This window comes from Rhinolophus sinicus, linkage group LG03, assembly GCF_036562045.2.
Source record: "Rhinolophus sinicus isolate RSC01 linkage group LG03, ASM3656204v1, whole genome shotgun sequence".
Lineage (NCBI taxonomy): Eukaryota > Metazoa > Chordata > Mammalia > Chiroptera > Rhinolophidae > Rhinolophus > Rhinolophus sinicus.
In genome coordinates, this window is record NC_133753.1 from 155,738,585 (window position 1) to 155,761,044 (window position 22,460).

A 22,460-nucleotide genomic window follows, 5' to 3' on the forward strand; every position below is an offset into this window, starting at 1 on the left:
CCTAAAGGAGAGCACCATCTTTCCTGTGTTGAACCCACCCCCATAGGGCTAAATCCAAGATCACATTGGTCTGGTAAAATCCACATGTGAGTGCACCACCTTGGTGACTCCCTTGGGCCCCACCCAACTAGTGTGGCATTGTCCAGGGCACCCTCAGCTCTTGGGCAGCCAGCCTCACCCTGCAAGCTGCGGGAGGCTTGTACAGCAGTAGATGGCCCATGGCGGCCTAGGAAACTTTCAGTGGTGGGTGGTCAGCCCTAGCTTGTGCTTCAGCCCTTCTTGGGAAGCTCTCAGGGATCTGTAAGCATGAAGCAAGCGTGGCTGGCCACTGCTCTCAGGGTGTTTTTCAGAGTGGCCCCAGGCTTGGTTCTAGTGCAGGAGCTGAATCTGCATTAACTTTATAAAACCACTGGCCACACCCCGTGACTCCCTGGGACCACGCCCCACCCAACTTGGGCAGCATCACCAGGGGCACTGTCAACACTGGGTCAACCAGCCTGGCCTATACACCTGAGGAAGCTCTTTCAGCCACTGAGCCTTAGGGGCTGCAGGCAGGTGGTAACAGGCCTAGGGGGACTCTGGGCCTTTTGCTAAGCTGCCCTAGGCCCAGTGCCAGCTGACCTCAATTCACAGTGAGGCCACCTCCACAGGCCTCCTGGTCCAATATAGGCAGCAACCAATTGCATATAGCTTTGTAGCTCCTACCAGATTGCCCTGGGCTGCATGAAAGCCCCTCCCAAGAGGCACAAGAAACAATATACCCAGAGGCTGGGCTCAGACCACACCAGAGCACTACCTGATTAGCCCCACAAGTGGCACACCAAAGGGTGGTATTAACAGGCACAAGAGCCCATGTGGGTGAATCCCTCTCTGAGGAGTCAGCCCTCACACAGCAGCTGATACATTGTGGGCACAGACAATCCTCACAGCCAGTCAGCCTGAGTCAATCCCACCTACTGATGCACCAAAACAACTAAAGCTCAACTACAAGAGGAGAATACACACAATATACCCAAGGGACACTCCTGGAACACATGTACAGGCAATCAGAGAGGCTGCGCCACTGGACCGCACAGGGCACCTACTACATAAGGCCACCCAGCAAATACTGAGAGACATGGGAGATGTACCTAATACATAGAAGCAAACACAGAGAAGCAGCAGAATGGAAAAAAAAAAAAAAAAAGAAAGAAAGAAAGAAAGAAAGAAAGAAAGAAAGAAAGAAAGAAAGAAAAGAAAAGAAAAGAAACATGTCCCAAATAAAAGAACAAGAGAGAGAGCTCCAGAAAAAGAACCAAATGAAATGGAGCCAACCAACCAACAAGAGACAGAGTTTAAAACACTGGTTATAAGAATGTTTAAGAAACAGTGAGAACTTCAACAAAGAGATAGTAAGCATAAAGAAGGACATAGAAACCATAACAAAGAACCAGTCAGAAATAAAGAATACAATAACTAAAATGAAGAATGCACTAGAAGAAATCATCAGCAGATTAGATGAAGAAGAGGATCAAATCTGTTTTAGAAGACAAAGTAGCAGAAAACACCCAATCAGAATAACAGCAACAACAAACAAACAACAAACAAACAAACAAAAAAAGTGAAGATAGTTTAAGGGACGACTGAGACAACATCAAGCATGACAACATTTACATCATAGGAGTACCAGAAGGAGAAGCGAGGGAGCAAGGGATCGAGAACCTATTTGAAGAAATAATGGCTAAATATTTCCCTAACCTGGCAAAGGAAATAGACACACAAGCCCAGGAAGTGCATAAGTCCCAAACAAGTTGTGGATAGAAGAGGTCCACACCAACACACATTATAATTAAAATAGCAAAGGTTAAAGACAGAGAATCGTAAAAGAAGCACGAGAAAGACAACTAGTTACTTACAAGGGAGCTCCCATAAGACTATCAGCTGATTTCTCAACAGAAACTTTGCAGGCCAGAAGGGAGTGGCAGTAAATATTCAAAGTGATGAAAAGCAAGGGCCAACAATCAAGACTGCTATACCCAGCAAGGCTATCATTTAAAATTGAAGGAGAGATAAAGAGCTCCCCAGAAAAATCTAAAGGAATTTATTACTACTAAGCCAGTATTGCAAGAAATGCTAAAGGGACTACTTTAAGAAGAAGAAGTGGGGAAAACAAACAAAAGAAGATCAATAATATGAATAATAAAATGGCAATAACTATGTACCTATCAATAATCAGTTTAAATGTAAATGGATTAAATGCTCCAATTAAAAGACATAGGGGAGCTGAATGGATAAGAAAACAAGACCCATGCATATGCTGTCTACAAGAGACTCACCTCAGAATGAAAGACAAATGTAGGCTGAAAGTAAAGAGATGGAAAAAGATATTTCATGTAAATGGAAACAGACAAAAAAAAAATCTGGGATATCAATATATTGGACAAAATAGAATTTGAAATGAAGACTATAATAAGAGACAAAGAAGGACAGTACATAATGATAAAGGGATCAATCCAACAAGAGGACTTAACACTAGTAAACATCTATGTACCCAATCTAGGAGCACCTAAATATACAAAACAAATATTTACCAATGTAAAGGGAAAGACAGACAGTAACACAATCATAATAGGGGTCTTTAACACCCATTGATACCAATGGACAGATCTTCCAGACAGAAAATCAACAAGGAAACAGTGGTCTTAAAAGACCAGATGGATTTAATTGATATTTTTAGAGCATTTCACCCCAAAGCAGAAGAATATATATTCTTTTCAAGTGCACATGGAACACTTTCCAAGATAGACCACAGGTTAGGCTACAAAACAAGTCTAAGATTGAAATCATATCAAGTGTCTTCTCTGACCACAATTGTATGAAACTAGAAATCCCAACAACAACAACAACAACAAAAACCTGAAAAACACATGAACAGTTGGAGGCCAAATAACATGCTAATAAACAATGAATGGGTTAACAATGAGACCAAGGAAGAAATCAAAAGATCCCTTGAGACAAATGAAAATGAAAGCACAATGATCCAAAATCTGTGGGACACAGTGAAAGCAGTCCTAAGAGGGAAATTCATAGCAATGCAGGCCTACCTCAAGAAACAAGAAAAATCTCAAATAAACAATATAACTCTATACTTAAGGGACCTGCAAAAAGAATAGCAAAGAAAGCCCAAAGTGAGTAGCAGAAAGGAAATAATAAAGATCAAAATGGAAATAAATGAAATAGAGGCTAAAAATAACAATACAAAAAATTGATGAAACCAAGAGCTGATTCTTCGGAAAAAAATAAATTGATAAACCATTAACCAGACTCATCAAGAAAAAAAAAGAGGACTCAAATAAATAAAATCAGAAATGAAAGAGAAGTGACAACGGAAACCACAGGAATACAAAAAATTTTAAGAAAATACTATGAGCAATTATACACCAACAAATTAAAAAATCTAGAAGAAATGGATACATTCCTAGAAGCATACAATCTTCCAAGGCTGAATTAAGAAGAAATAGAAAATCTGAACCAATTGATTACTACTAATGAAATTGAATCAGTAATCAACAAGCTCCCAACAAACAAAAAGCCTGAACCAGATGGCTTCATAGGTGAATTCTACCAAACATTCAAAAAAGCATTAATACCTATTCTTCTCAAATTATTCCAAAAAATTCAAGACAAGGAGAGGCTCCCAAGCTCATTCTACAAGGCCACCATTACCCTGATTCTAAAACCAGACAAAGACATCATTAAAAAAAAAGAATTACAGGCCAATATCCCTGATGAACATAGATACAGAAGTCCTCAACAAGATACTAGCAAACTGAATTCAGTAATACTTAAAAAAGATCATACACCATGATCAAGGGAGATTTATTCCTGGTATACAATGTTGGTTCAATATCCACAAATCAACATACACCACATAAACAGAATGAAAAATAAAAATTACATGATCATACTCAGTGGGGAAAAGCTTTTCCCCACTGAGTATGATATTAGCTGTGGGTTTGTTATATATGGCCTTTATTATGTTGCAATATGTTCCCTCTGTTCCCACATTGTTGAGAGTTATCATAAGTTGATGCTGGATTTTGTCAAACTCTTCAGGAACAAGTCAAGGGTGTTCACTTTCACCACTTTTATTCAACATAGTGCTGGAAATTCTAGCCACAATGATCAAACAAGAAAAAGAAATAAAAGGCATCCAAATTGGAAAGGACAAAGTAAAACTGTCATTATTTGCAGATGACATGATACTACATAGAGAGAACCCCAAAGTTCCATCAAAAATCTATTAGAACTGATAAGTGAATTTAATAAAGTAGTGGGATATAAAATTAATATTCAGAAATCAGTTGCATTTTTATATGCCAATAATGAACCCTCAGAGAAATTAAGAAAACAATCCCCCCAAAACAAACAAACTTAGTAATAAATTTAACCAAGGAGGTAAAATATCTGTACTCATAAAATGATAAGACATTGGAGAAAATAAAGGTACAAATAAATGATGGCATATACCATGCTCATGTATAGAGAGAATTAATATAGTTAAAATGTCCATACTACCCAAAGCAATCTGTAGATTCAATGCAATCCCTATCAAAATACCAATGGCATTTTTCAGAACCAAAACAAATCTAAAATTTATATGGAACCATAAAAGACCCCAAATAGCCATAGCAATGTGAGAAAGAACAAAGCTGGAGGTATCACGCTACCTGATATCCAACTATACTACAAGGCCATAATCAAAACAGTGTGGTATTGGCATAAAAACTGACCCATAGATCAATGGAACAGAATAGAGGGCCCAGAAGTAAATCCATGCCTTAGGGTCACTTAATCTATGACAAAAGAAGCAAGAATATACATTGGAGTAAAGACATTCTATTCAATAAACGGTGCTGGGAAAACTGGATATATGCAAAAAATGAAAGTGGACCATCTTCTTACTCCATATATAAGAATAAACTCAAAATGCATTAAAGACTTAAATGTAAGACCCGAAACCATAAAACTCCTAGAAGAAAATGTCGGCAGTAAACTCTGAGATTACCCTTAGTAATATTTTTACTGAAATTTTAACATATCTTCTTGGGCAAGGGAAACAAAAGGAAAAATAAACAAATGGGACTACATGAAACTAAAAAGTTTTGCATAGCAAAGGAAACCATCGACAAAACAAAAATATATCCTACTGAATGGGAGAAGATATTCACCAATGATACATTTGATACGGGATAAATATCCAAAACTATTTAAAAAAATTTATACATCTTCACACACTCACACACACACACACACACACACACACACACACACACACACACAATGCAATTAACAAATGGTCAGAGGAACTGAATAGACATTTCTCCAAAGAGGACATCAGATAGCCAAGACATATGAAAAGATGCTCCAAGTCACTAATCATCAGGGAAATGCATGTAAAACTCACAATATCACCTCACATCTGTCAGAATGGCTATCATCAATAAGTAAACAAAAAAGCATTCCTGAGGATGTGGGAAAAGGGAACTCTTGTGCACTGTTGGTGGGATTGTAAATTCGTGCTGCCACTATGGAAAACAGTATGGAGGTTCCTCAAAAAAATTAAAGCTAGAACTACCTTATAACCCAGCAATTCCACTTCTGGGCATTTATCTGAAGAAATCCAAAATACTAATTTGAAAAGATATATGCACCCCTATGTTCACTGCAGCGTTATTTATAATAGCCAAGATATGGAAACTGAAATGCCTGTCAATAGAGGACTAGATAAAGAAGATGTCATCTATATATACAGTGGAGTATTAGTCTGCTATAAAGAATGAAATCTTACCTTTTCCAACAACATGGATGGACCTAGAGGATATGCTAAGTGAAATAAGTCAGACTGAGAAAGACAAATACCATATGACATCACTTACATGTGGAATCTAAATAACAAAACAAATAAGCAAGCAAAATAAGCAGACCCGTAGATACAGAGAACCAACTGATGGTTACTAGATGGGATGGGGTTGGGGGGGCTGGCTGAGAAAGATGAAGGGATTAAGAAATATAAATTGATAGTTACAGGAGAGTCACAGGATGTAAATTACAGTATGGGAATATAGTCAACAGTCTTGTAAAAACTATAGTGCCGGCTGGGTAGACTTATTGGGGGATCACTTCATAAATGATATGTCTAACCACTACACTGTACACCTGAAACTAATATAAAATATTATTGAATGTCAACTATAACTTAAAAAAAAGTCACAGGGGTGTGTAATGCGGCATGGGGAATATAGTCACTAATGTTCTAATAACTGTGTACAGTTGGGTGGGTAGACTTGTTGGGGTTATCACTTTGTGAGTGGTGTAAATGTCTGATCACTACGTTGTTCTCTATGCCTGAAACTAATAGAAAAAAACATTAGAAACAAACTAAAGTAAGTTTGTATACATTGACTAGATGCTACAATGTGAAACCTGAATCTGGAGTGTGCTTAGTTAGTTCCCGCTACAAAACAGCACCGTCCCTGCACTGTGAGTGTTCAAAATATGCAGACAAAATCAATTCCTTCACAAACCATAGTGTGTAGAGAACAATTCTGAAGGTTTGGAGATGGTGGAGGAGAGCGATTGAAGGACAGTGGGCGTTGTTTTCTTATAGCAAGAACATGCCTTGAAATGACATCACCTAGAGCTCTTTCTTTTTTTTTTTTTTTAACTTTTATTTATTTAAGTGTGTTTTTCCAGGACCTATCAGTTCCAAGTCAAGTCATTGTTTCAATCTAGTTGTGGAGGGCGCAGCTCACAGTGGCCCATGTGGGGATTGAACCCGCAACCCTGCTGTTTGGAGCACCGCGCTCTAAGCAACGGAGCCAGCCAGCCACTACTTCTTCTCATCATTTAGGATATAGTGTAGTTAGGTAAACAACACTGAGCTATCATTCATGTGACCACTTTTAATGTCCTTCTCACTTTGGAAAATGAGTGAAAGGTCGGTGAGAGACTATAAACAGCAACTTTTATTAACTAAAAGAGCAAGAGAGTGGTTTTAGAAATATTTCTTAGGTGATAACTGAAATTTCAAACCATTAAGTTTCAAAACAACCTTTATTCTGTTTGAAGACCTAATACAATGCATTAAAGCAACTTAAAACAACAAGACATAGCTCCATTAAATCTATAGCTTCAACCAAATGTCAAGGAGGCACACTCCCCCGCCCCCCCCACCCAAGTTGCCTTGTAAAGGCAAAATTACAACTGACCATGACATCCTTCCTCTCGTCAAAAGACCAACTTTATTTTAACAATGTCATATAAACAGATTTGTAAAAACATTGAACAGATTGTAGCTTTAAAAAATACACAGATATAAATGAATATTTTTGTTTTTGTTTTTGTTTTTTTAATAGCAGCATCCTGGGCAGCTAATGCTATCTCATGGTGACAAGTTTAATGTTAAGTTGGATAGTGTTTCCAATGAACCCAATTCTGTTCCCTTCACTCATAATACTAGTATTTTATACAACTAGATTTTTTAAAAATAAGAATTTAGTATTTTGGAACTTTGTCCCATGTGAGGCATTGTGCTTTAAACTGCCCCTTTCTTAAATGACCCTGAACTCAAATTTCAGGATCTGCTTTCCAACTGACTTGGATACCATGCATAGCAAAAGCACAGTTGTTAAAAACCAGCAGAATTTTTCTCCCAATAAGGAACATCAGTAGGACTTCCCAAACACATTACTAGTTCATAACCAGCTATAAGACAAAGCACTTGGTTCCCTACAGTGACAGCTCACATAAACACATTTTGACTTGACACATTGAAAACGAAGATTTCCAAGTTAAGCGGGTCATCCAGACCAGCTTCCCAAAAGGAGTAACTTTTAAAAACAGGAAGAAAGCCAAAGAATTATGAACTTCTCACTTCACTTGCAAACAATTTTCACCTTTATAAGACAAAACAAAGCAACTTCAGAGGATAAAAACAACCCATACACATACACAAGAACTGTACTAGACATTTGCTTGTTATGTACTTGAACTCAACGACTGTGGATCTCTTTTGGTTGAAAGGTGTACTGGAAACACAATCCATGCACATATACATATATACATATATCAAGGGCCGAGAAGTTGTCAGATGTTGCAAACACTTGCTTTTTGCCTTTGCACATGGTTATAATTTTTCTCTCCTAATATCAGGTCCCAGTGCTTCCACTTCTGTAGCCCTGTCACAGCCTCTTTGCAGCTTAGCTTCTGGCTTTTATTTTTAGGATGGCATACTGGGTGGGGAAAATCAATGCATGGATAAGAGGATGTGTCACAGTGCCTCTGCTGTATCCATTCATACTCTTGAGCCACTGAGACAATGTTGTTAGGAGATGAGTGTCTAAATGAACCCATAGAGCCCTGTGGGTCAAACATCTAGAATGACATATGTGGCGGGCATGCTACACACAAGCAGGCATTTGGCAGAGGTGTAACGTCATAGGTATGGTATAACTCACTGTGGTATGGAACGAGGCATCCTGCCCTTGCAGATCAAAGGAAATCTATTGTGTACGCTTGTGCAACGCAAAAATAAGGCAGGTGCCTAACACCATGTCATCTTGCAAAGTGTTGAAGCAAAAACACTAACAAAACTGTTGATAAGATGTAGCTGTTAATGAAACATTCCATCTCAGATCTTATAGTTTAGAAATTAAATGAAAATTTATACTTAATAGCATACATGGATGTGCTACCAAAAAACAAAACAACAAAAAACCCTAGTTTATAAACTACTATTAACTGTTAGACTTCTATGTGACATGGAAGGAGAGATTTAAACCAGACACAGACGCAAACCAGGGAAATCATCAATTGTCCGGAGATGAGAGGGAGATGGTCAGATCAGTATAGTCAAGTTTAAGGGCTGTCAGTCTGGCTGCAAGACTGACTATTGCTCTTGATATGAATAGCTTCATGTACAGAGGGGAAAAAAAAAATACATTCTACAGTTGATTAACTCAGCTGCTAGAAGGAGTCTTTCCAAAGAATTTCAAAAGGAACAACACTAGCAAAACAAAATCCCCCCACCCCAGTATTTGAGGGAAGAGAAATAAAGCTGTGGATGAATCTGATGCTGAGAAAGGAAAACTGAAACTGTAAGATTTCGTTTCAAGCTACCAGCCACTGACCATGATTAGAATCATCCTTTATTCCTCCCAATACGTGTACAATTCCCACTGAACACAGGCTTTTGCATCTGGGAGTCAGAGGCCCCTCATGCTTGCCTTAAATTGGAAAGATGACTAACAACCCCTTCCTTTTCCCCACAGTGGGAGTATAACACATACAATTATTTGGATGAATGAGAAGGACTGTTATGATTCCTGAAATGGCCATGACTTGAATGAGCCCCACACAGCCCCAGAGCAGTAACAGTTTCACGATCATGCCTATTCGCTTTATGATCTAAAGTGAACGGAAAGCTTGGAAAAAGAACAAATATCCAGATAAAAACATTTTTTTCAGATCATGCTTTTTCTAAAATGAATGTTAGTTGGTTGTTATGGTAGTCCAATGTTAAAAAGTGATCTCTTTTCTAAATGTAGCGATTATACCTTGAAATCAGTGTTCCAAACAAAGGTGGAACGCGGTTCCTGGAGTCTTAACTTCCTTCCTAAGAACTGAAATATCTGACCAGCTGCACTGTGTTAGAGTCCTAGTAGGTTTGTAATTGTCACAATTGAGAACTAGCAGATCAAAATGGGAAAAGACTGAAGTATAAGCAACTTCACTTTGCAGTTAGTTCCTTCTTCTGTAATCATGAGAAAGTGCATGCCACCCCTCCCTGCACCCTACCTGTACATCCCTTTGCTACATCCCCCCTCCCTAGATCCAAGAAGTTCACAATTCTTTATGAAACAAACATTGTCAGGTACCGTATAAGAGTCTTGAAACATTGTTGAACTCAGCGATACTTTGTCATAGTCATATATCTTTCTCTTTTTTTTTATTGAATAAAGCAGCTTTGAAGCTTATCAGGCACTGCCCAACAAAACATTTAGTCCAAAAAAATGTTATGAACTTTTTAACCTTGGGCTAACAGCCAAGTACTCTGTACAAGAAAAACTGTAAAATATTTCATAGTTTTAATTCTGAAGCCTTTTTTAAACTGGCATCCTGTACATTACTTCTTAAAAAAAAAAAAAAGATAAAAGAATAACAAAATGAATATTAACACAAAAATCAGGGACAACAGTATTTTCAAGCAACAAAAACTGGGGCAAGGGAAGCTTATTCTGAAGGTACATTTAAAACTGAGATAACAATGAAAATTAAGAATTGCATAGCACTGTGAAATTAGCCTTCAGCAAAACAAAACAGAAGCTATTTGGTATTGATACAAATCCGTCTATTTGATAGTTAGTCATCCAATGTTATGTACATATTTTATATACTGAGTTTCACTTTAAGTCCTATTTTCCAAGTTCCATTTTTTTCTGTTGGTGGGTTTTGTTTTGTTTTTGAAAAGTTTAAACAAAACACTTTCTGCCACTTTGCTACAACAGAATTTCCTCTGAACATACGTGAGCTGACGTTCTCCCAAAGTGTCCCTTGTGCGCCGGAAGTGCCTTTCTGCTACATATTGTTCATTTGTTAGAAAATGAAATAATCCACAGTGCGAAGTGTCTGGGTCCACCGTGCACAGCAACACCCAGGCTCAACCAGGCTGGACCGAGCGATCCCAGGCCAGGGTCTTCAGGCCCATCCATCCTCTGGTCGACAAGGTCCCAACTTTGAGCTGGTAAAGCTTCAGAAAGCGTGAACGAGCACCATGGGTAAAGGCCTCTATGTCCCTGCACGCAGAGATTTTTGCATTTCTTTTTCTCTTTGTGTTGTGTGTTGTGTGGTGGCTTTAAATTAAATCCCCCAAAAAATAAAAAAGGAAAGGAAGGAAGGAAGGATAAGCACTCCAGATTAGGAACGTCTGGTCATCGCACAGCGCGAGGCTGCGTGTCTTCCCGTACTACTTTTTTTGTCGAAAGCGCGAGGCCCATCTGAAGACAGACGGCTTGGTGTCCGCAGCTCAATTCACAGGTCAGGCTGGAGAAGGGGCCCTGTGCTTTCCAGAGGCCTTAGGGTGGCTGGACGTCAGGAGGATCGGAGGGTCCGTGCTTCATCGCCGCTGCTGTGCATACACCGGGTAGGCTAGTGTGACGTTGAGGGAATCGTTGTGCTGTACAAGGGAGGTGTGTTGGTAATGTAGCACCAGTTCTTTCAGGGAGCTGTACAAGTTATAGGGCTCGGCAAAGCCGTAGCCGGTGGCCGTTTTGTTTATGACACAATGCTTCACCTCGCCGTCCACCCTAGAGGAGAGAGAGAGAGTGCACATGCCTTTTGAGCTTGTCCAGGACAATTCATGACTCCTCAAGGGGTTTTTAACAAAATCATCACCATTGAAAAGCACACTGCATGCCAGCCAGGCTCCATGGAGGGAAGAGCCCTAACTTAGCTGTAGACTCCTGGCTCTGTCACTGGCTGAGTGACTTGCGTCGGTAACCCAGCTTCACTGAGCCACTGTATTTTCATCTTAAAAATGGCTTAAAAGGAAGGTGACAGGTGTGTAACAGGGTGTAAAGGTGTGTAACAGGGTGGCTTTGAGAAATGAGAGGATGTACTTAACAGAATGCCCGGAATGCAGTGAGCACGCAACAAGGGGTAGCTTCCAACCGTTACCTTCGGCGCTGCTTAACGATCAGGGTCATACTATTACCACAGTTATCAATAGGCTTCCTTCTCTCAGGCTAACCTTAAAATGTCCACACGCCTTTCCATCCAGGCCCTGGCTCTCTATTCCCTCAACCCAAAGTTCTGCTCACTCCTCCTCTGCGATAGGGCTATGTCTCTGCTTAAACGGAGGTAGCTCACGGAGTATAACGTACGTTCAGAACCTCTCTCCTGGAGGACACTCACTGCTCTGAAATGCTGAGTGATCCAAAACTCCCTTTTCATTCAAAGTACTCCCCAGACTACTAAGAAATAAACAAAATATGCCATATGACAAAAATGTCCTCTCTTGGGTGTAATTATCTCAAGGACAGTGACCAGAGTCTTTTTTCTTAGTGTTTTGATCTGTTCCCTGATGGAGACTTTTACCTGTGGGTGGTATTCTCCATTACCTCTGAGTCTAATTCTATCAGCCTTGGGAGGCAAAAAGAACAAGCACTGCTATTTCCACTTTAAAGATAACAAAGAAAAAGAAAACACCCCCCAAAAAACAAAGTAGTTGCTGAATTGGGACCCAACCCCCAATCTTCCAGCTAAAAAGCAGGTTTCTTTCTACTCGAGTCTATTAACAGACTTTAAAATCTTCTGCCTGTTCTATTTCCTCTTCTACATTATTATAATCTGCAAGATTCTTCCAGATTAGAACTTTTTCAAAGCTTTGCCCCCTGGCTGGATGAAACACCTCCTCAAAAGATGTTTGACAAGAAAAACAGTTTGCTGGAGATACATACACTACGGAGCAGGCGTAGCAGCCCTGTTTACTGCTTTCCCGGACCAGAAAAGTGCCATCTCGCTTCCCTCGCAGTAGGTTTTCAGCTTTGTTTCGGTTGCTACTTCCGACATTCCACGTCTTCTCGTCATGGTGGGGCAAATCCTCATCGTCTTCCACCAGTGAATATTGGCTAAGGAGGCAGGAGAGAAGGTTCCTAAAGGAAGTGCATGGGAGCCACGAGCCTGCGCCACCCTCCCTCGTAGGAAGGGCCCTTTCTCTCAGCACTTCTGCCTCATTTCTACCCCTCCTATAAGTGATCACTGGTCTGACTCAGCCAGCCTCCCTGGCCTGAGTTTTCCTCTCACCAAGTGTAGCCCTCAGTAGACCCTCCCTGGACAGAGAGTTAGCAGCAATAAGGTACAGTTTTCCTGTTTTGAGGTCAGCAACTGTGCTCAGCAGACTCGGCAGAAAGGAAGGTATTAAACAATCCTGTTTGTCCAGTTTAGATCAGGAAATTGATTGACTAGGAGGATTGCCAGTTTTCAAATAACTCAAACAAAACAGATACTTAAAGCTTCAAAAATATACTAGGCCTAATTGAGTCTTTTTAAAAATCTGATTGTTTTAAACATATGTTGGGATTTTCAGATATTCAGGGACATCATTATGGACAGTGTCACTCTACAGCGTTAAGGGACAAAATAACTCTGTATCTTCCTTTCTAAACTTTCCCTTTAAAAAATTCTGGATAATCAGACTGAGTTGCTACACTCTCTCCCACAAGATGTTCCAAACTCAGTAAAAGTCTTCACTTTTCCTCTAAAGCAAGTCACGAGCTTTCCTAAAATGAAAAAAATCCTGCCATCTGGAGGAACTACTTACTCTTCAGTGTTTTCATTGCCCAGCCACTCGTTCAACTTCTTTTGCCGAACACCTTTCTGAGTCAACCACCTGAAAAAGAGTTTTACAAAGAAAACGTTATTTGTAACTTATCCTTAATTTTAGCCATTACCAATCATTCACTCACAGGGTTCCATTTTCAATCCTTACATCAAGTACTGGTCTCTTGTCTTTCTCAGCTGAATGAGGTCTGGTTTAATGCTGTTCATGCGTTTGTCAATCTCCCGATACTCAGCTGCCTGCTTCTTTAAATCTTCCTCCAGCCTTCTTCTACTGTCAACAATTTCACTGATGCGAGACTTTAACTTTTCATAATTATGCATAATCCTACAGGTAAGAGAAATGCGTCTGTCATTGCCTGAGTTCATTCATGAAGGTTTCCCCAAGTTTATGAAAAGATTCCCTCTAGATTCCTCAGGTAAAGACTGCTGTTGTTTTTTAATTATGCAAAGCACGGAAAGCAAGATCATCTGTAAGCAGTTTTAGAAGACTCTGGTTATCTCTAGCACAAGGACAAAGGAAGTACTCATGGTTCACCAACCTTTGTATTTCTTTCTCATTGCCTTCACGTTTAAACTTTTCTATGTATTCTTTGCTGTACCGCTCCTGGGTTTGGCACTGTTCTTCAAATATTTTTATGGTTTCATTAAATGCTTCAATAGCTGTTCTTTTCATTTGAATTTCCTGTAACACAATTTTAATAAGACAATGTCACACCTTTTGTAGAACAGGCAATTTCTTATTGTAAGGCATGACCAGGACACCTGATCTGTCTCACTATCTAACACCCAAGTACTCTCAGCAAGGTGGGACTCTAATTCATAAAACCCAATAATACTATCACGAAACTACCCATTTCCTTTGGGAATTTTCCCAATCTATGGACGACAACTACTTGACAATTTCCTACAGTTTCATCTTTGTTGAAGCCATTCCACTTTATCAGCAGTTAGGACACCCCTGTTGCCTTCTACTCCCTCTGGAGGGGCCCAGATACAAGATGGCCTAGAGAAGATTAAGTCTTCAGGATAACATTACAATAGTGTGGCCTCTGTTTCTCATGGCAGGGGTCTAATGGTTAACTCTCCATTTCTAAGATTAGACAAGTCTGTGGAACTTCCCGTTATTACTAGTTTCCAATCTAACAAGAATTCTTCAATCAGGAATGACATCAAATCAACTTAAAACTCACAGCAACCTCTTCATTTATCTTGTGAACTTAATTTATTATTCTGATACTTATAGGCTTCATTCGAAAGATTTAGAGAGACAACGAATAAATTATTAGCATAATCAATGATTCATAAATGCTCTTTTCCCCACTTTATTTGCAAAAACTCAACCTTTTTTACTTTTTTTTTTAGCTGACTTTAATATATGTTAGGTTTTAATAACTAAGATTTCTAAAATTTTAATCGGATTCTCACAGAAAACTCACCTGGGAAGTACGAGTATAATCCTCATATAATCTATCATATTCTCGACTTTTTTCTTGAAACTGAGTGTTATATTCATGTAATTTTTTCCCTACAGCTTCAATATTATCTTCTTTGACAACTTGATCCTAGAAGGATTAGAGACCAGGAGAAAAAGAAAGTCAGTTGATAAGGTATTAAATCAACTAAAGATTGTTTAACAAAATAAGGACTTTTGCATGTCAGATAAAGTATTTTATTTAGCTTCTCTCTTAAATTGTAATTTTGTAATCACAAGTGCAAAGCTTTTCAAATTTTATGACATGTAATTCATCCACTTCAAAATGTTTTCTAAGCATAGCAAGTATCTTATTTTAATAATATAATAACATGAGTATTTGATTACCTGTTGGTATTTGGATACTGGATAAAGTAATTTCACATCCAGCTTGGGATTGTACTGCGCTAGAGACTCATTCCGGTAGTGGTTTATTAATTCAACCACAGAGTTGAAGGTTAATGGGTCAGAGAAGCCATATTTCCCATCTCGGTGAAATATTTTGATTAATTTGTTATTTCCTCCTTTCCTGTAAGTACAATATAAATATAATAGCATTACAATTTTCTTTAAGGAAATGTTGTAATGTCAACTTGAACCACCCCAATGTTACCTATATTCTTTGACTCACCTTAGTGTAAGAGTATAATCACCATGCATTTTAGTAGATGCGTCTCGTACCAAAAAAGTTCCATCAGCTGTATCTCGAAGTTTTTCATTCACTTCTTCCCTGAAGTGAAAAGAACACAAGAGAGAACTCACCTTGAGGACTTAGTGATTCTAGGTGTAGTTTTGTTTCACAGACTTAATTTTTACAGCACTTTTAAGTTCACAGCAGAATTTAGCAGAAAGTACAGAGCTTGTATACAGCCTGCCCCTATAGATTTATATTTATTAATCACGTTTTTAGAGCTTACTAATTTATTTTTTATATAAAAATGTTATAAACTTTCTCATTACAAACAGGTGCACGGGAGTTAAAAACAACAACAACCTACTTTCACTATTGGTATAAATGTGGTACAAAGTTTTATTTTTTAACCAAACACTCTAATCACTCTGACAAATCAGCAAAGCAAGTGATCCCAAGGTTTCCTCCCAACTCCTCACTCCCCTTTAAAAAAGCAAACAATGAAAATGCCATTTTATTTTATGTGGAAGATGCTATTAATTCTTAATAGTAAGAGTTTTGTCTACTAGAGAGTGACTTTACATGCTGCCTTTAGACAGTGTCACTTCATCCTGGTGCTTCCCAGCCATCTCTGTCAATAATGAAACTTCTCGGGTATTTAATTTCCTGTGGCATCCAGCACCCACAGTTCTCCAGCGGCTCAGTGACTTCTCTGGTCGTCTTTGGAAGAGAACCAACTATGCTTCATGTTTATGTTGGATGATATCCTAAAAATGGAACTTAGCAAGCTGGTGCTTTTCTTTCTCTTAATCTAAAACTCTCTATCTCTAGTGAAAACTAAGTGTTGCTGTAGCCTTACCTCGAGATATCTCCCCAGTACCATTCAGCATCTTGTAAGGACATATTGTTATTCATACCGTTGTTGGCTACAGTAGTGGGTTTTGGTGGTTTAGGAGGCAGTGCTGGAGATTAAGAAGAAAGAAAAAGTTGTTTGCAACCCCAACTACAATTGAACATTTTTAATTTAATCTTTAAATAACATTTCTATGTAGAAAAAAGAATAACTGTGGAATGTAGCACTAATTCACCATTCCATGAAACATGGAAGACAGTTTAAAAAGAAAAATCAGAAATCTTTCAGAGTGTGGCTCAGAGAAAAGAAACCGAAAAAGAGAACAGCTTAGAGACTAGCAAATAAATTGGGCTGGCCACTTGAACGAATTTCAGTCACAGCATTTTCTACTTCTAGGTTCTAGTTATATTAAAGTTTCATGCTTGGTCAAATGCACCTCAAGTAAGAAACTAAGAAACTATGAACATATGAACAGGAGGAATCACGTGGACTGGCTTTAATTTCATCATCTTATTTAATTATAAGAGACAAATTTGGTTTCTGTTCTCCACAAATGCTGTTGTGGTAAAAAACAAACAAACAAAAAAAGCTCATCTATAGCAATATGTTTAAGAGGAGGAATTAGGCTTCTCTAACCTTAGTATTTCAGGCACTGTTCTGCCAATAAGCCACTTTAAGAAACTCATCTGTGACCTAAATCTCTTTAGTGTCCATGTTCATATTCTATTGGATAAATTGTGCTCAATATGCCAAGACCGATTAAAAACCACATTCCTTTTCCTCAATGTCAAATCGGTATTCATATACCAGCTGGTGACAAATGAGAGACTGCAGTGTTTCTGAAATTTCTTAATTGGGAGGGAGGGCTAACGTTAATGAACAAAAATTAATTTAGAAAGCAAAATAAGTCGAGGATTTTCAGCTAAATTCTAAGTCGTAAGTTTTAAAGCGCTGTTACTATTTTAATTTATGTAAAAATTATTTCAGGCTTCTATCAGGAATATACAGACTAGGACTAAATAAGGGAGAGCCAACCTCTTTTCTCATTATAGTATCTTAATATAGGAGAGACCAGGCAAAGTCTCAACATTTGCTTTACAATAGTTTCAGGTCCCCAAGAACTGAGAACTGAGTTGCAATCACTGCTACATTTTGCATGCTTTCTAAAGTATCGAGTGTTATCACTGCAAAGTACCACACTGTTCTCATCCACTGTCAACAGAGAAAGGCAACACAAAGGAGGCATCATTTTAACTAAAGGAACAATATACAATAATATAACCCCTACGGCAAAAGACCTTGATTAACAAAAGACACCAGTGAAAAACTGGAATTCCATTCATATCCATTCAAGTAAGAATAAGCATTTACCACACACAGCCTGATCTGCTTGCTTCCACAGGCAGTCAATTTGTTTAATTTTCAAGCTACGACCAAACTAATTATTAAATTAGAACAAATTAACAAAAATAGAGACGTAAAGAGGCTTTGTTACAGTAGTTGTCAAAAAAAATAAAAATGAAATAAAATGCCACAGAATTAACTAGCTTTCTACAAGAATACTGCAGTATTACCTGGTGGATCCATTTCTATATAAAACATCAAGTCTGTGCCACAATTTATATCTGTCTTAGCATATTCTAAATCCAGGTCTTCCATATTCCAAACAGTGTTGTACATTTGTGCGAGAGTTTCCTTGGCTGAGCTCAGTAATAAGAAAAGAGTCCGGCTTTCTTTGTAATGGTGTCTTGGAATTCATTTTAAAACCTATAAGGGGCTGCACTGTAACCTATTACATCACACACCCCAGCCAATCAAGTCAGAAAAATGTCACCAGACCACTCCTGCTTCATCATTTCTCCTCTATACCAGCCTTAGCACAATCCCAACCTCACTAAGGACCAACATTTAATAGAACGGCAATGTATATACATGCTCATCGTTTTAAAAAGGTGTTTAATTTGACTGTTCTCCTCCAGCAGTGAGTTTTCTAATTCCTTTTTTATTACTCCTTGCAGCATGGTACGCTCCACTGTTGGCAGGTTGACAAAAGCTGATATGCTGCAGCACGTAGCTTTTTTTTTTTTTTTCCCTAGTGCATCTGGGTTTTTAGATAGCCCAGTCATTCCTTGCTTTAAAAATCTTATAAATGCATCAAAACGATATATATTTAAGATGTATTTTAGAGTCCTTAAATACCTCCCATAAAGACTAAATGCAAAAAGGATCAAGAACACTGGATATTTAATTTCAGTCTAACTGAAAACTCAGAACTTAAACACTGTCACAAATGTACCACATTAGAAAGCACAACCGAAAGAATGTAAAGGCTTTAAAATTTCCTCTACCGAATATTGCAAAGTTAAAACTAGACTTTACAGAATAACAATGAAAATTCATTTCTGCTACTGAAGATGTCTATTAGCAGAAATAATCAACATAATTGTCAACATTATTAATGAGAATTTTAATGTTACTGTCTAACAAGAATGGTCAAGGTAAGCTGTGTCTTCCAAAAAGAAAGAGGCCACATATGAGAGTAGGGGTAGAGTTATCTTGGCAAGTATTTCTCACTGATGAACCCATCTTCAGATTTACTGTGCTAATACTGCTTGAGGGACAGAGTGATGTAATCACTTTTGGGGGGCTTTTATCCCCTCTATCTCAAATGCCTCACTATGGGGACAATTATTACTATTCCTTCTTATTATTTAATGTAAAAAAAAATCCATTCCCTTATTAATGTAATTATTAATTTTAGTTCTTTAAAGCCATTCTGCATACAATCCTGCCACTCTTTCTGGAGCTTAATGTACATTCCCCTTGGGAACCAGTCTCTTTACCTTTACTTTTATGATAATATGATGAGAGGGGAGGAAAGGGGAGGAAAGCTCCCCCCTCCCATGTAAATGTGGCTGATTTAAAAAACTACAGTGGGCTTTGTGATCTGCATACATATGTATGTCACATATTTGTGTGTCAATTTAAAGCATGCAGAAGCCCTTGAAAATTATTCTTCGACTTTCTATCAAATTTGTAATCATAAAATATATAAAAGAGCAAAGGCAGGACATTCTCTGCGCACTGCTCACTTGTACCCCTCTCTAGTTTAATTCATTTTCCCATTAACCAGGAAGGCAGGCTCAGCCTCTTCCCTCCCACCCTCTCCCACTCACTTTTATTTGCTTAAGGGTTTAAGTAAACCTAAACTCAAATTCAAATAAAAATGGTAAAAGTGGTGGTGGTGGTGGGAGAGTATGTTCTCAGATATGATTCAGAAAAAAATTCTCTCAGTTTAATAAAAACGGTGATGGTCCCCCAAAAGGAAAGTGTCCTCCCGGCAGCTGCTGTGCTTCTAACAGACAGCGCACTGTGCCACCCCAAGTCTTTGGGAGCACTTGGTGCAAACCATTCCTGCTGCTGGAACCCATGTGGCAAAGCGATCCACGGAGGAGGGCACGGAGACAGGTGATTTTCCACGTCTCTCCCAGGCCTGGCCAGACACCAACTTCCAGCCAAGCACTTTGTAATCACCTCCTTCCCCATTTCCAACCTAAACCCCATCTTTCCCTCACATTGTGCCCCTTGAGGAAATAGGGGAGTGTCTCCCCTAATCTCCCATCTGCCCTCCCCAGGGAGTGCTTAATATCTTTCACACACACACACACACACACACACACACACACACTGCACCTTTCACAGAACAAAAAACAAAACAAAACCGTGCAACAGCGAAGGGGCAGAGAAGTGCACAAATTAAAGGCAACTTACTTTGCAGGTTATGCATTTCAACGGTTTCTCTTTCAATGCCTGTATCCAACAATGAAAAAAAAAATCCAAAAAGCTATTCTTCCAGCAACCGGGACCTGCCCCCGCGTCTCCCCCCACAGCTCTGGCGGGCAGTGCGGGCGCTACGAGAGCGCGCAGGGGCGGGCGGGCGGCGCAGGACCCCGGGGACGGCCAGGACGAACGCACGGCCCCAGCAGCGCCCTCACCGCCGGCTCCCCACGGAGAAAGCTGCAGGATGTTGGTACAGTACCGGGGAGGGAAAAGGCCCAGGCGCTCGCACGTCTCTCTTAGATAAAGATCGCAGCTTCATGATTAACTTGGGCAGGTTCAAATATTTGCTGAGCTAGGGATTTCGGGGAGGGGAGGAGAGCCGAGCCCAAGTCAAAGTCAAAGCTGTCATCTGCTAACAAGTGGCCAATGCCAGCTCAACTCGCTCATTTTCACTGAGGAAATGAGAAGGCCATTGTACGGGGACCTAAAATAGTCTCTCTAACTGGCTGCGGCGGCGCGCTCGCTGGCTCGCAGGGCTCAAGTGGCCACAGTGAAGCGAGGCACTATGCGCAGCCAAACACAGGAAGTGGCTGAGCTAGTTCAGCAAAAAATAGAATCAAAGCCTTGCTTGTAAAGGCCTGAACCTCTCGGAACGGCCCAGAACATCGTGCCTTTCTCGTGTCCACCTCCTCCCACACACCAGCACAGGCAGCCCGCAGGTGTACCAGGAAAGCCCTGTGCAGCAACTCGGCGGGAACAGGTTTAAAACGTATTTAATAGTCTCAGAGAAGATTATTCGAACTCTGCATGGATTCTGTACTCCAAACACACGTGAAGATTGAGAAAGAAAAAAGTCCACTCTGCAGCTATTCATATAAAAAAGTAAACTGCAACTCACACTTATATGCCCATAGGACTTTGTAATAATTAAAAGGTGTATCTGCATTAGTTTCATGTGACAGCCACCTGGAGCAAAGGATGGGCGGGCAAGGAGAATGGAATACGTTTCTAGAGGATTTCTGTCCTCTATTTAAGAAAGGTGTAATGACCCAGACTTAGTTGGCTACTATTTAAAGAATTAAAATTTGACCTAAGAAAATTTTCACTTGCACCAGCAAAGATTCCTTTACTGTTGTTATCGCAAGAACCATAACACAATGTAAAATCACTAAAGAATCACTACCTGTGAAACTAGAAGGTAATTTAGAGATGACATCAGGCAATTTCCTCATGTTACACACACAATTCTGACCCACAGAGGTGAAGTGGTTTGCACAAGATAATAGTCAGGACCAGGACCCAGCCCTCTGAAGTTTGGTCCTAAACTCCTTTTTCTCTATCCCATGGCCCTGCTCTTCACTTCCCTGTGCCAGAGAAAGTAAAAGTTAACAAGTGAAACTCAAGTTAATTTCTTTTAAGCCACATGCCAAGAATTTCACACCTACAGCAAAACTTTTTCTGCTTTCTATTTTTAGCTTATTCAAACAAAAAAGCTACCTCTAATTCTCTTTGAAGAAATATGGGTTCTGTCTAGAATACCTGAGACTCTGTATGGGAAAGTGACCCAATGGTCACATGCAGTGATGAAGGAAGATCGAGGTGCTAATATAAAGTCTACACAGGCAGGAAGCAGCTTCAGGATTAGTTGCAATATCTGGGAAGTGCTGCTGGATGCACAATGAAAGGGAATTTACAAACTTTCCATCGGTGTAGTTCATATAATAGAAAATAACCTACTTTTCCAATGGAAAGAAAAAGTCTGTAAGTGAATCTTCCAGCTCCTGCCAGCTGATTACAGGGACATATGGTTAGTGCAGAGAATGTTCTTATATCCTGAGCAGCACAGTCTTGCCTTATTTTTAAAAATAGTCTTTCTAAAGCTAGAAACCTTGGAAACGTCAGTCTCTTAAGCATACCTGTCTGGATGCACATGGTGTTTAGTGTCAAAACCTTCGAAGATTAAAATGCTTTCTAGCCCAACAGTATATTTTCTGTTTCAGAAGAAAAATATCCACTGGAAAGCAGTACATCCTCTACTTAAGAAAGTCTTAAAATAGATTTGAAAACTTTGCTTCAAATTTCTCACAATATGTACAATCATCTACCATAAAGATTCTATTATATTACTGAAAGTATGAGCTGAATCTTTTCCCATTCAATTTTAGTCTTTGAAAAGTGATCTGTAAGATACATGCTCTTTATTAGCTTAGAAAGGGAGCCCTCTGCTGGTAGAACAGAGTCAGTGACTTCTACTTGGGAGAAAACCAACTTTCTGCATGTTTCATTCATCTCACACTGTTGAAAATTTCAAAGAAAATGGATATAATTATCCAACTTAATTGTCA

The 22,460-nt window shown here is 39.2% G+C and overlaps 1 protein-coding gene across 5 annotated transcripts in view; it reads right to left on the reverse strand.

The window, feature by feature from the left end:
* Positions 1 to 7,076: 7,076 nt before the first annotated feature.
* The window catches only part of PIK3R1 (phosphoinositide-3-kinase regulatory subunit 1), an 86,470-nt gene continuing 71,086 nt past the window's right edge, over positions 7,077 to 22,460 (reverse strand). For 3 of the 5 annotated variants that reach the window (XM_019746040.2, XM_019746039.2, XM_019746042.2), the window contains 9 exons: positions 16,342 to 16,444; positions 15,483 to 15,581; positions 15,200 to 15,380; positions 14,817 to 14,942; positions 13,920 to 14,062; positions 13,529 to 13,705; positions 13,361 to 13,429; positions 12,498 to 12,668; positions 7,077 to 11,345 (listed from right to left, as the gene is read on the reverse strand). In XM_019746040.2, the coding sequence (XP_019601599.2) occupies positions 11,156 to 11,345; positions 12,498 to 12,668; positions 13,361 to 13,429; positions 13,529 to 13,705; positions 13,920 to 14,062; positions 14,817 to 14,942; positions 15,200 to 15,380; positions 15,483 to 15,581; positions 16,342 to 16,444 (1,259 nt within the window). In that variant the 3' untranslated portion in view covers positions 7,077 to 11,155. Of the gene's footprint in view, positions 11,346 to 12,497; positions 12,669 to 13,360; positions 13,430 to 13,528; positions 13,706 to 13,919; positions 14,063 to 14,816; positions 14,943 to 15,199; positions 15,381 to 15,482; positions 15,582 to 16,341; positions 16,445 to 17,909; positions 18,079 to 20,106; positions 20,668 to 22,460 lie in introns of those variants that run through there. The other 2 variants (XM_019746044.2, XM_019746043.2) reach the window with 2 other exon arrangements.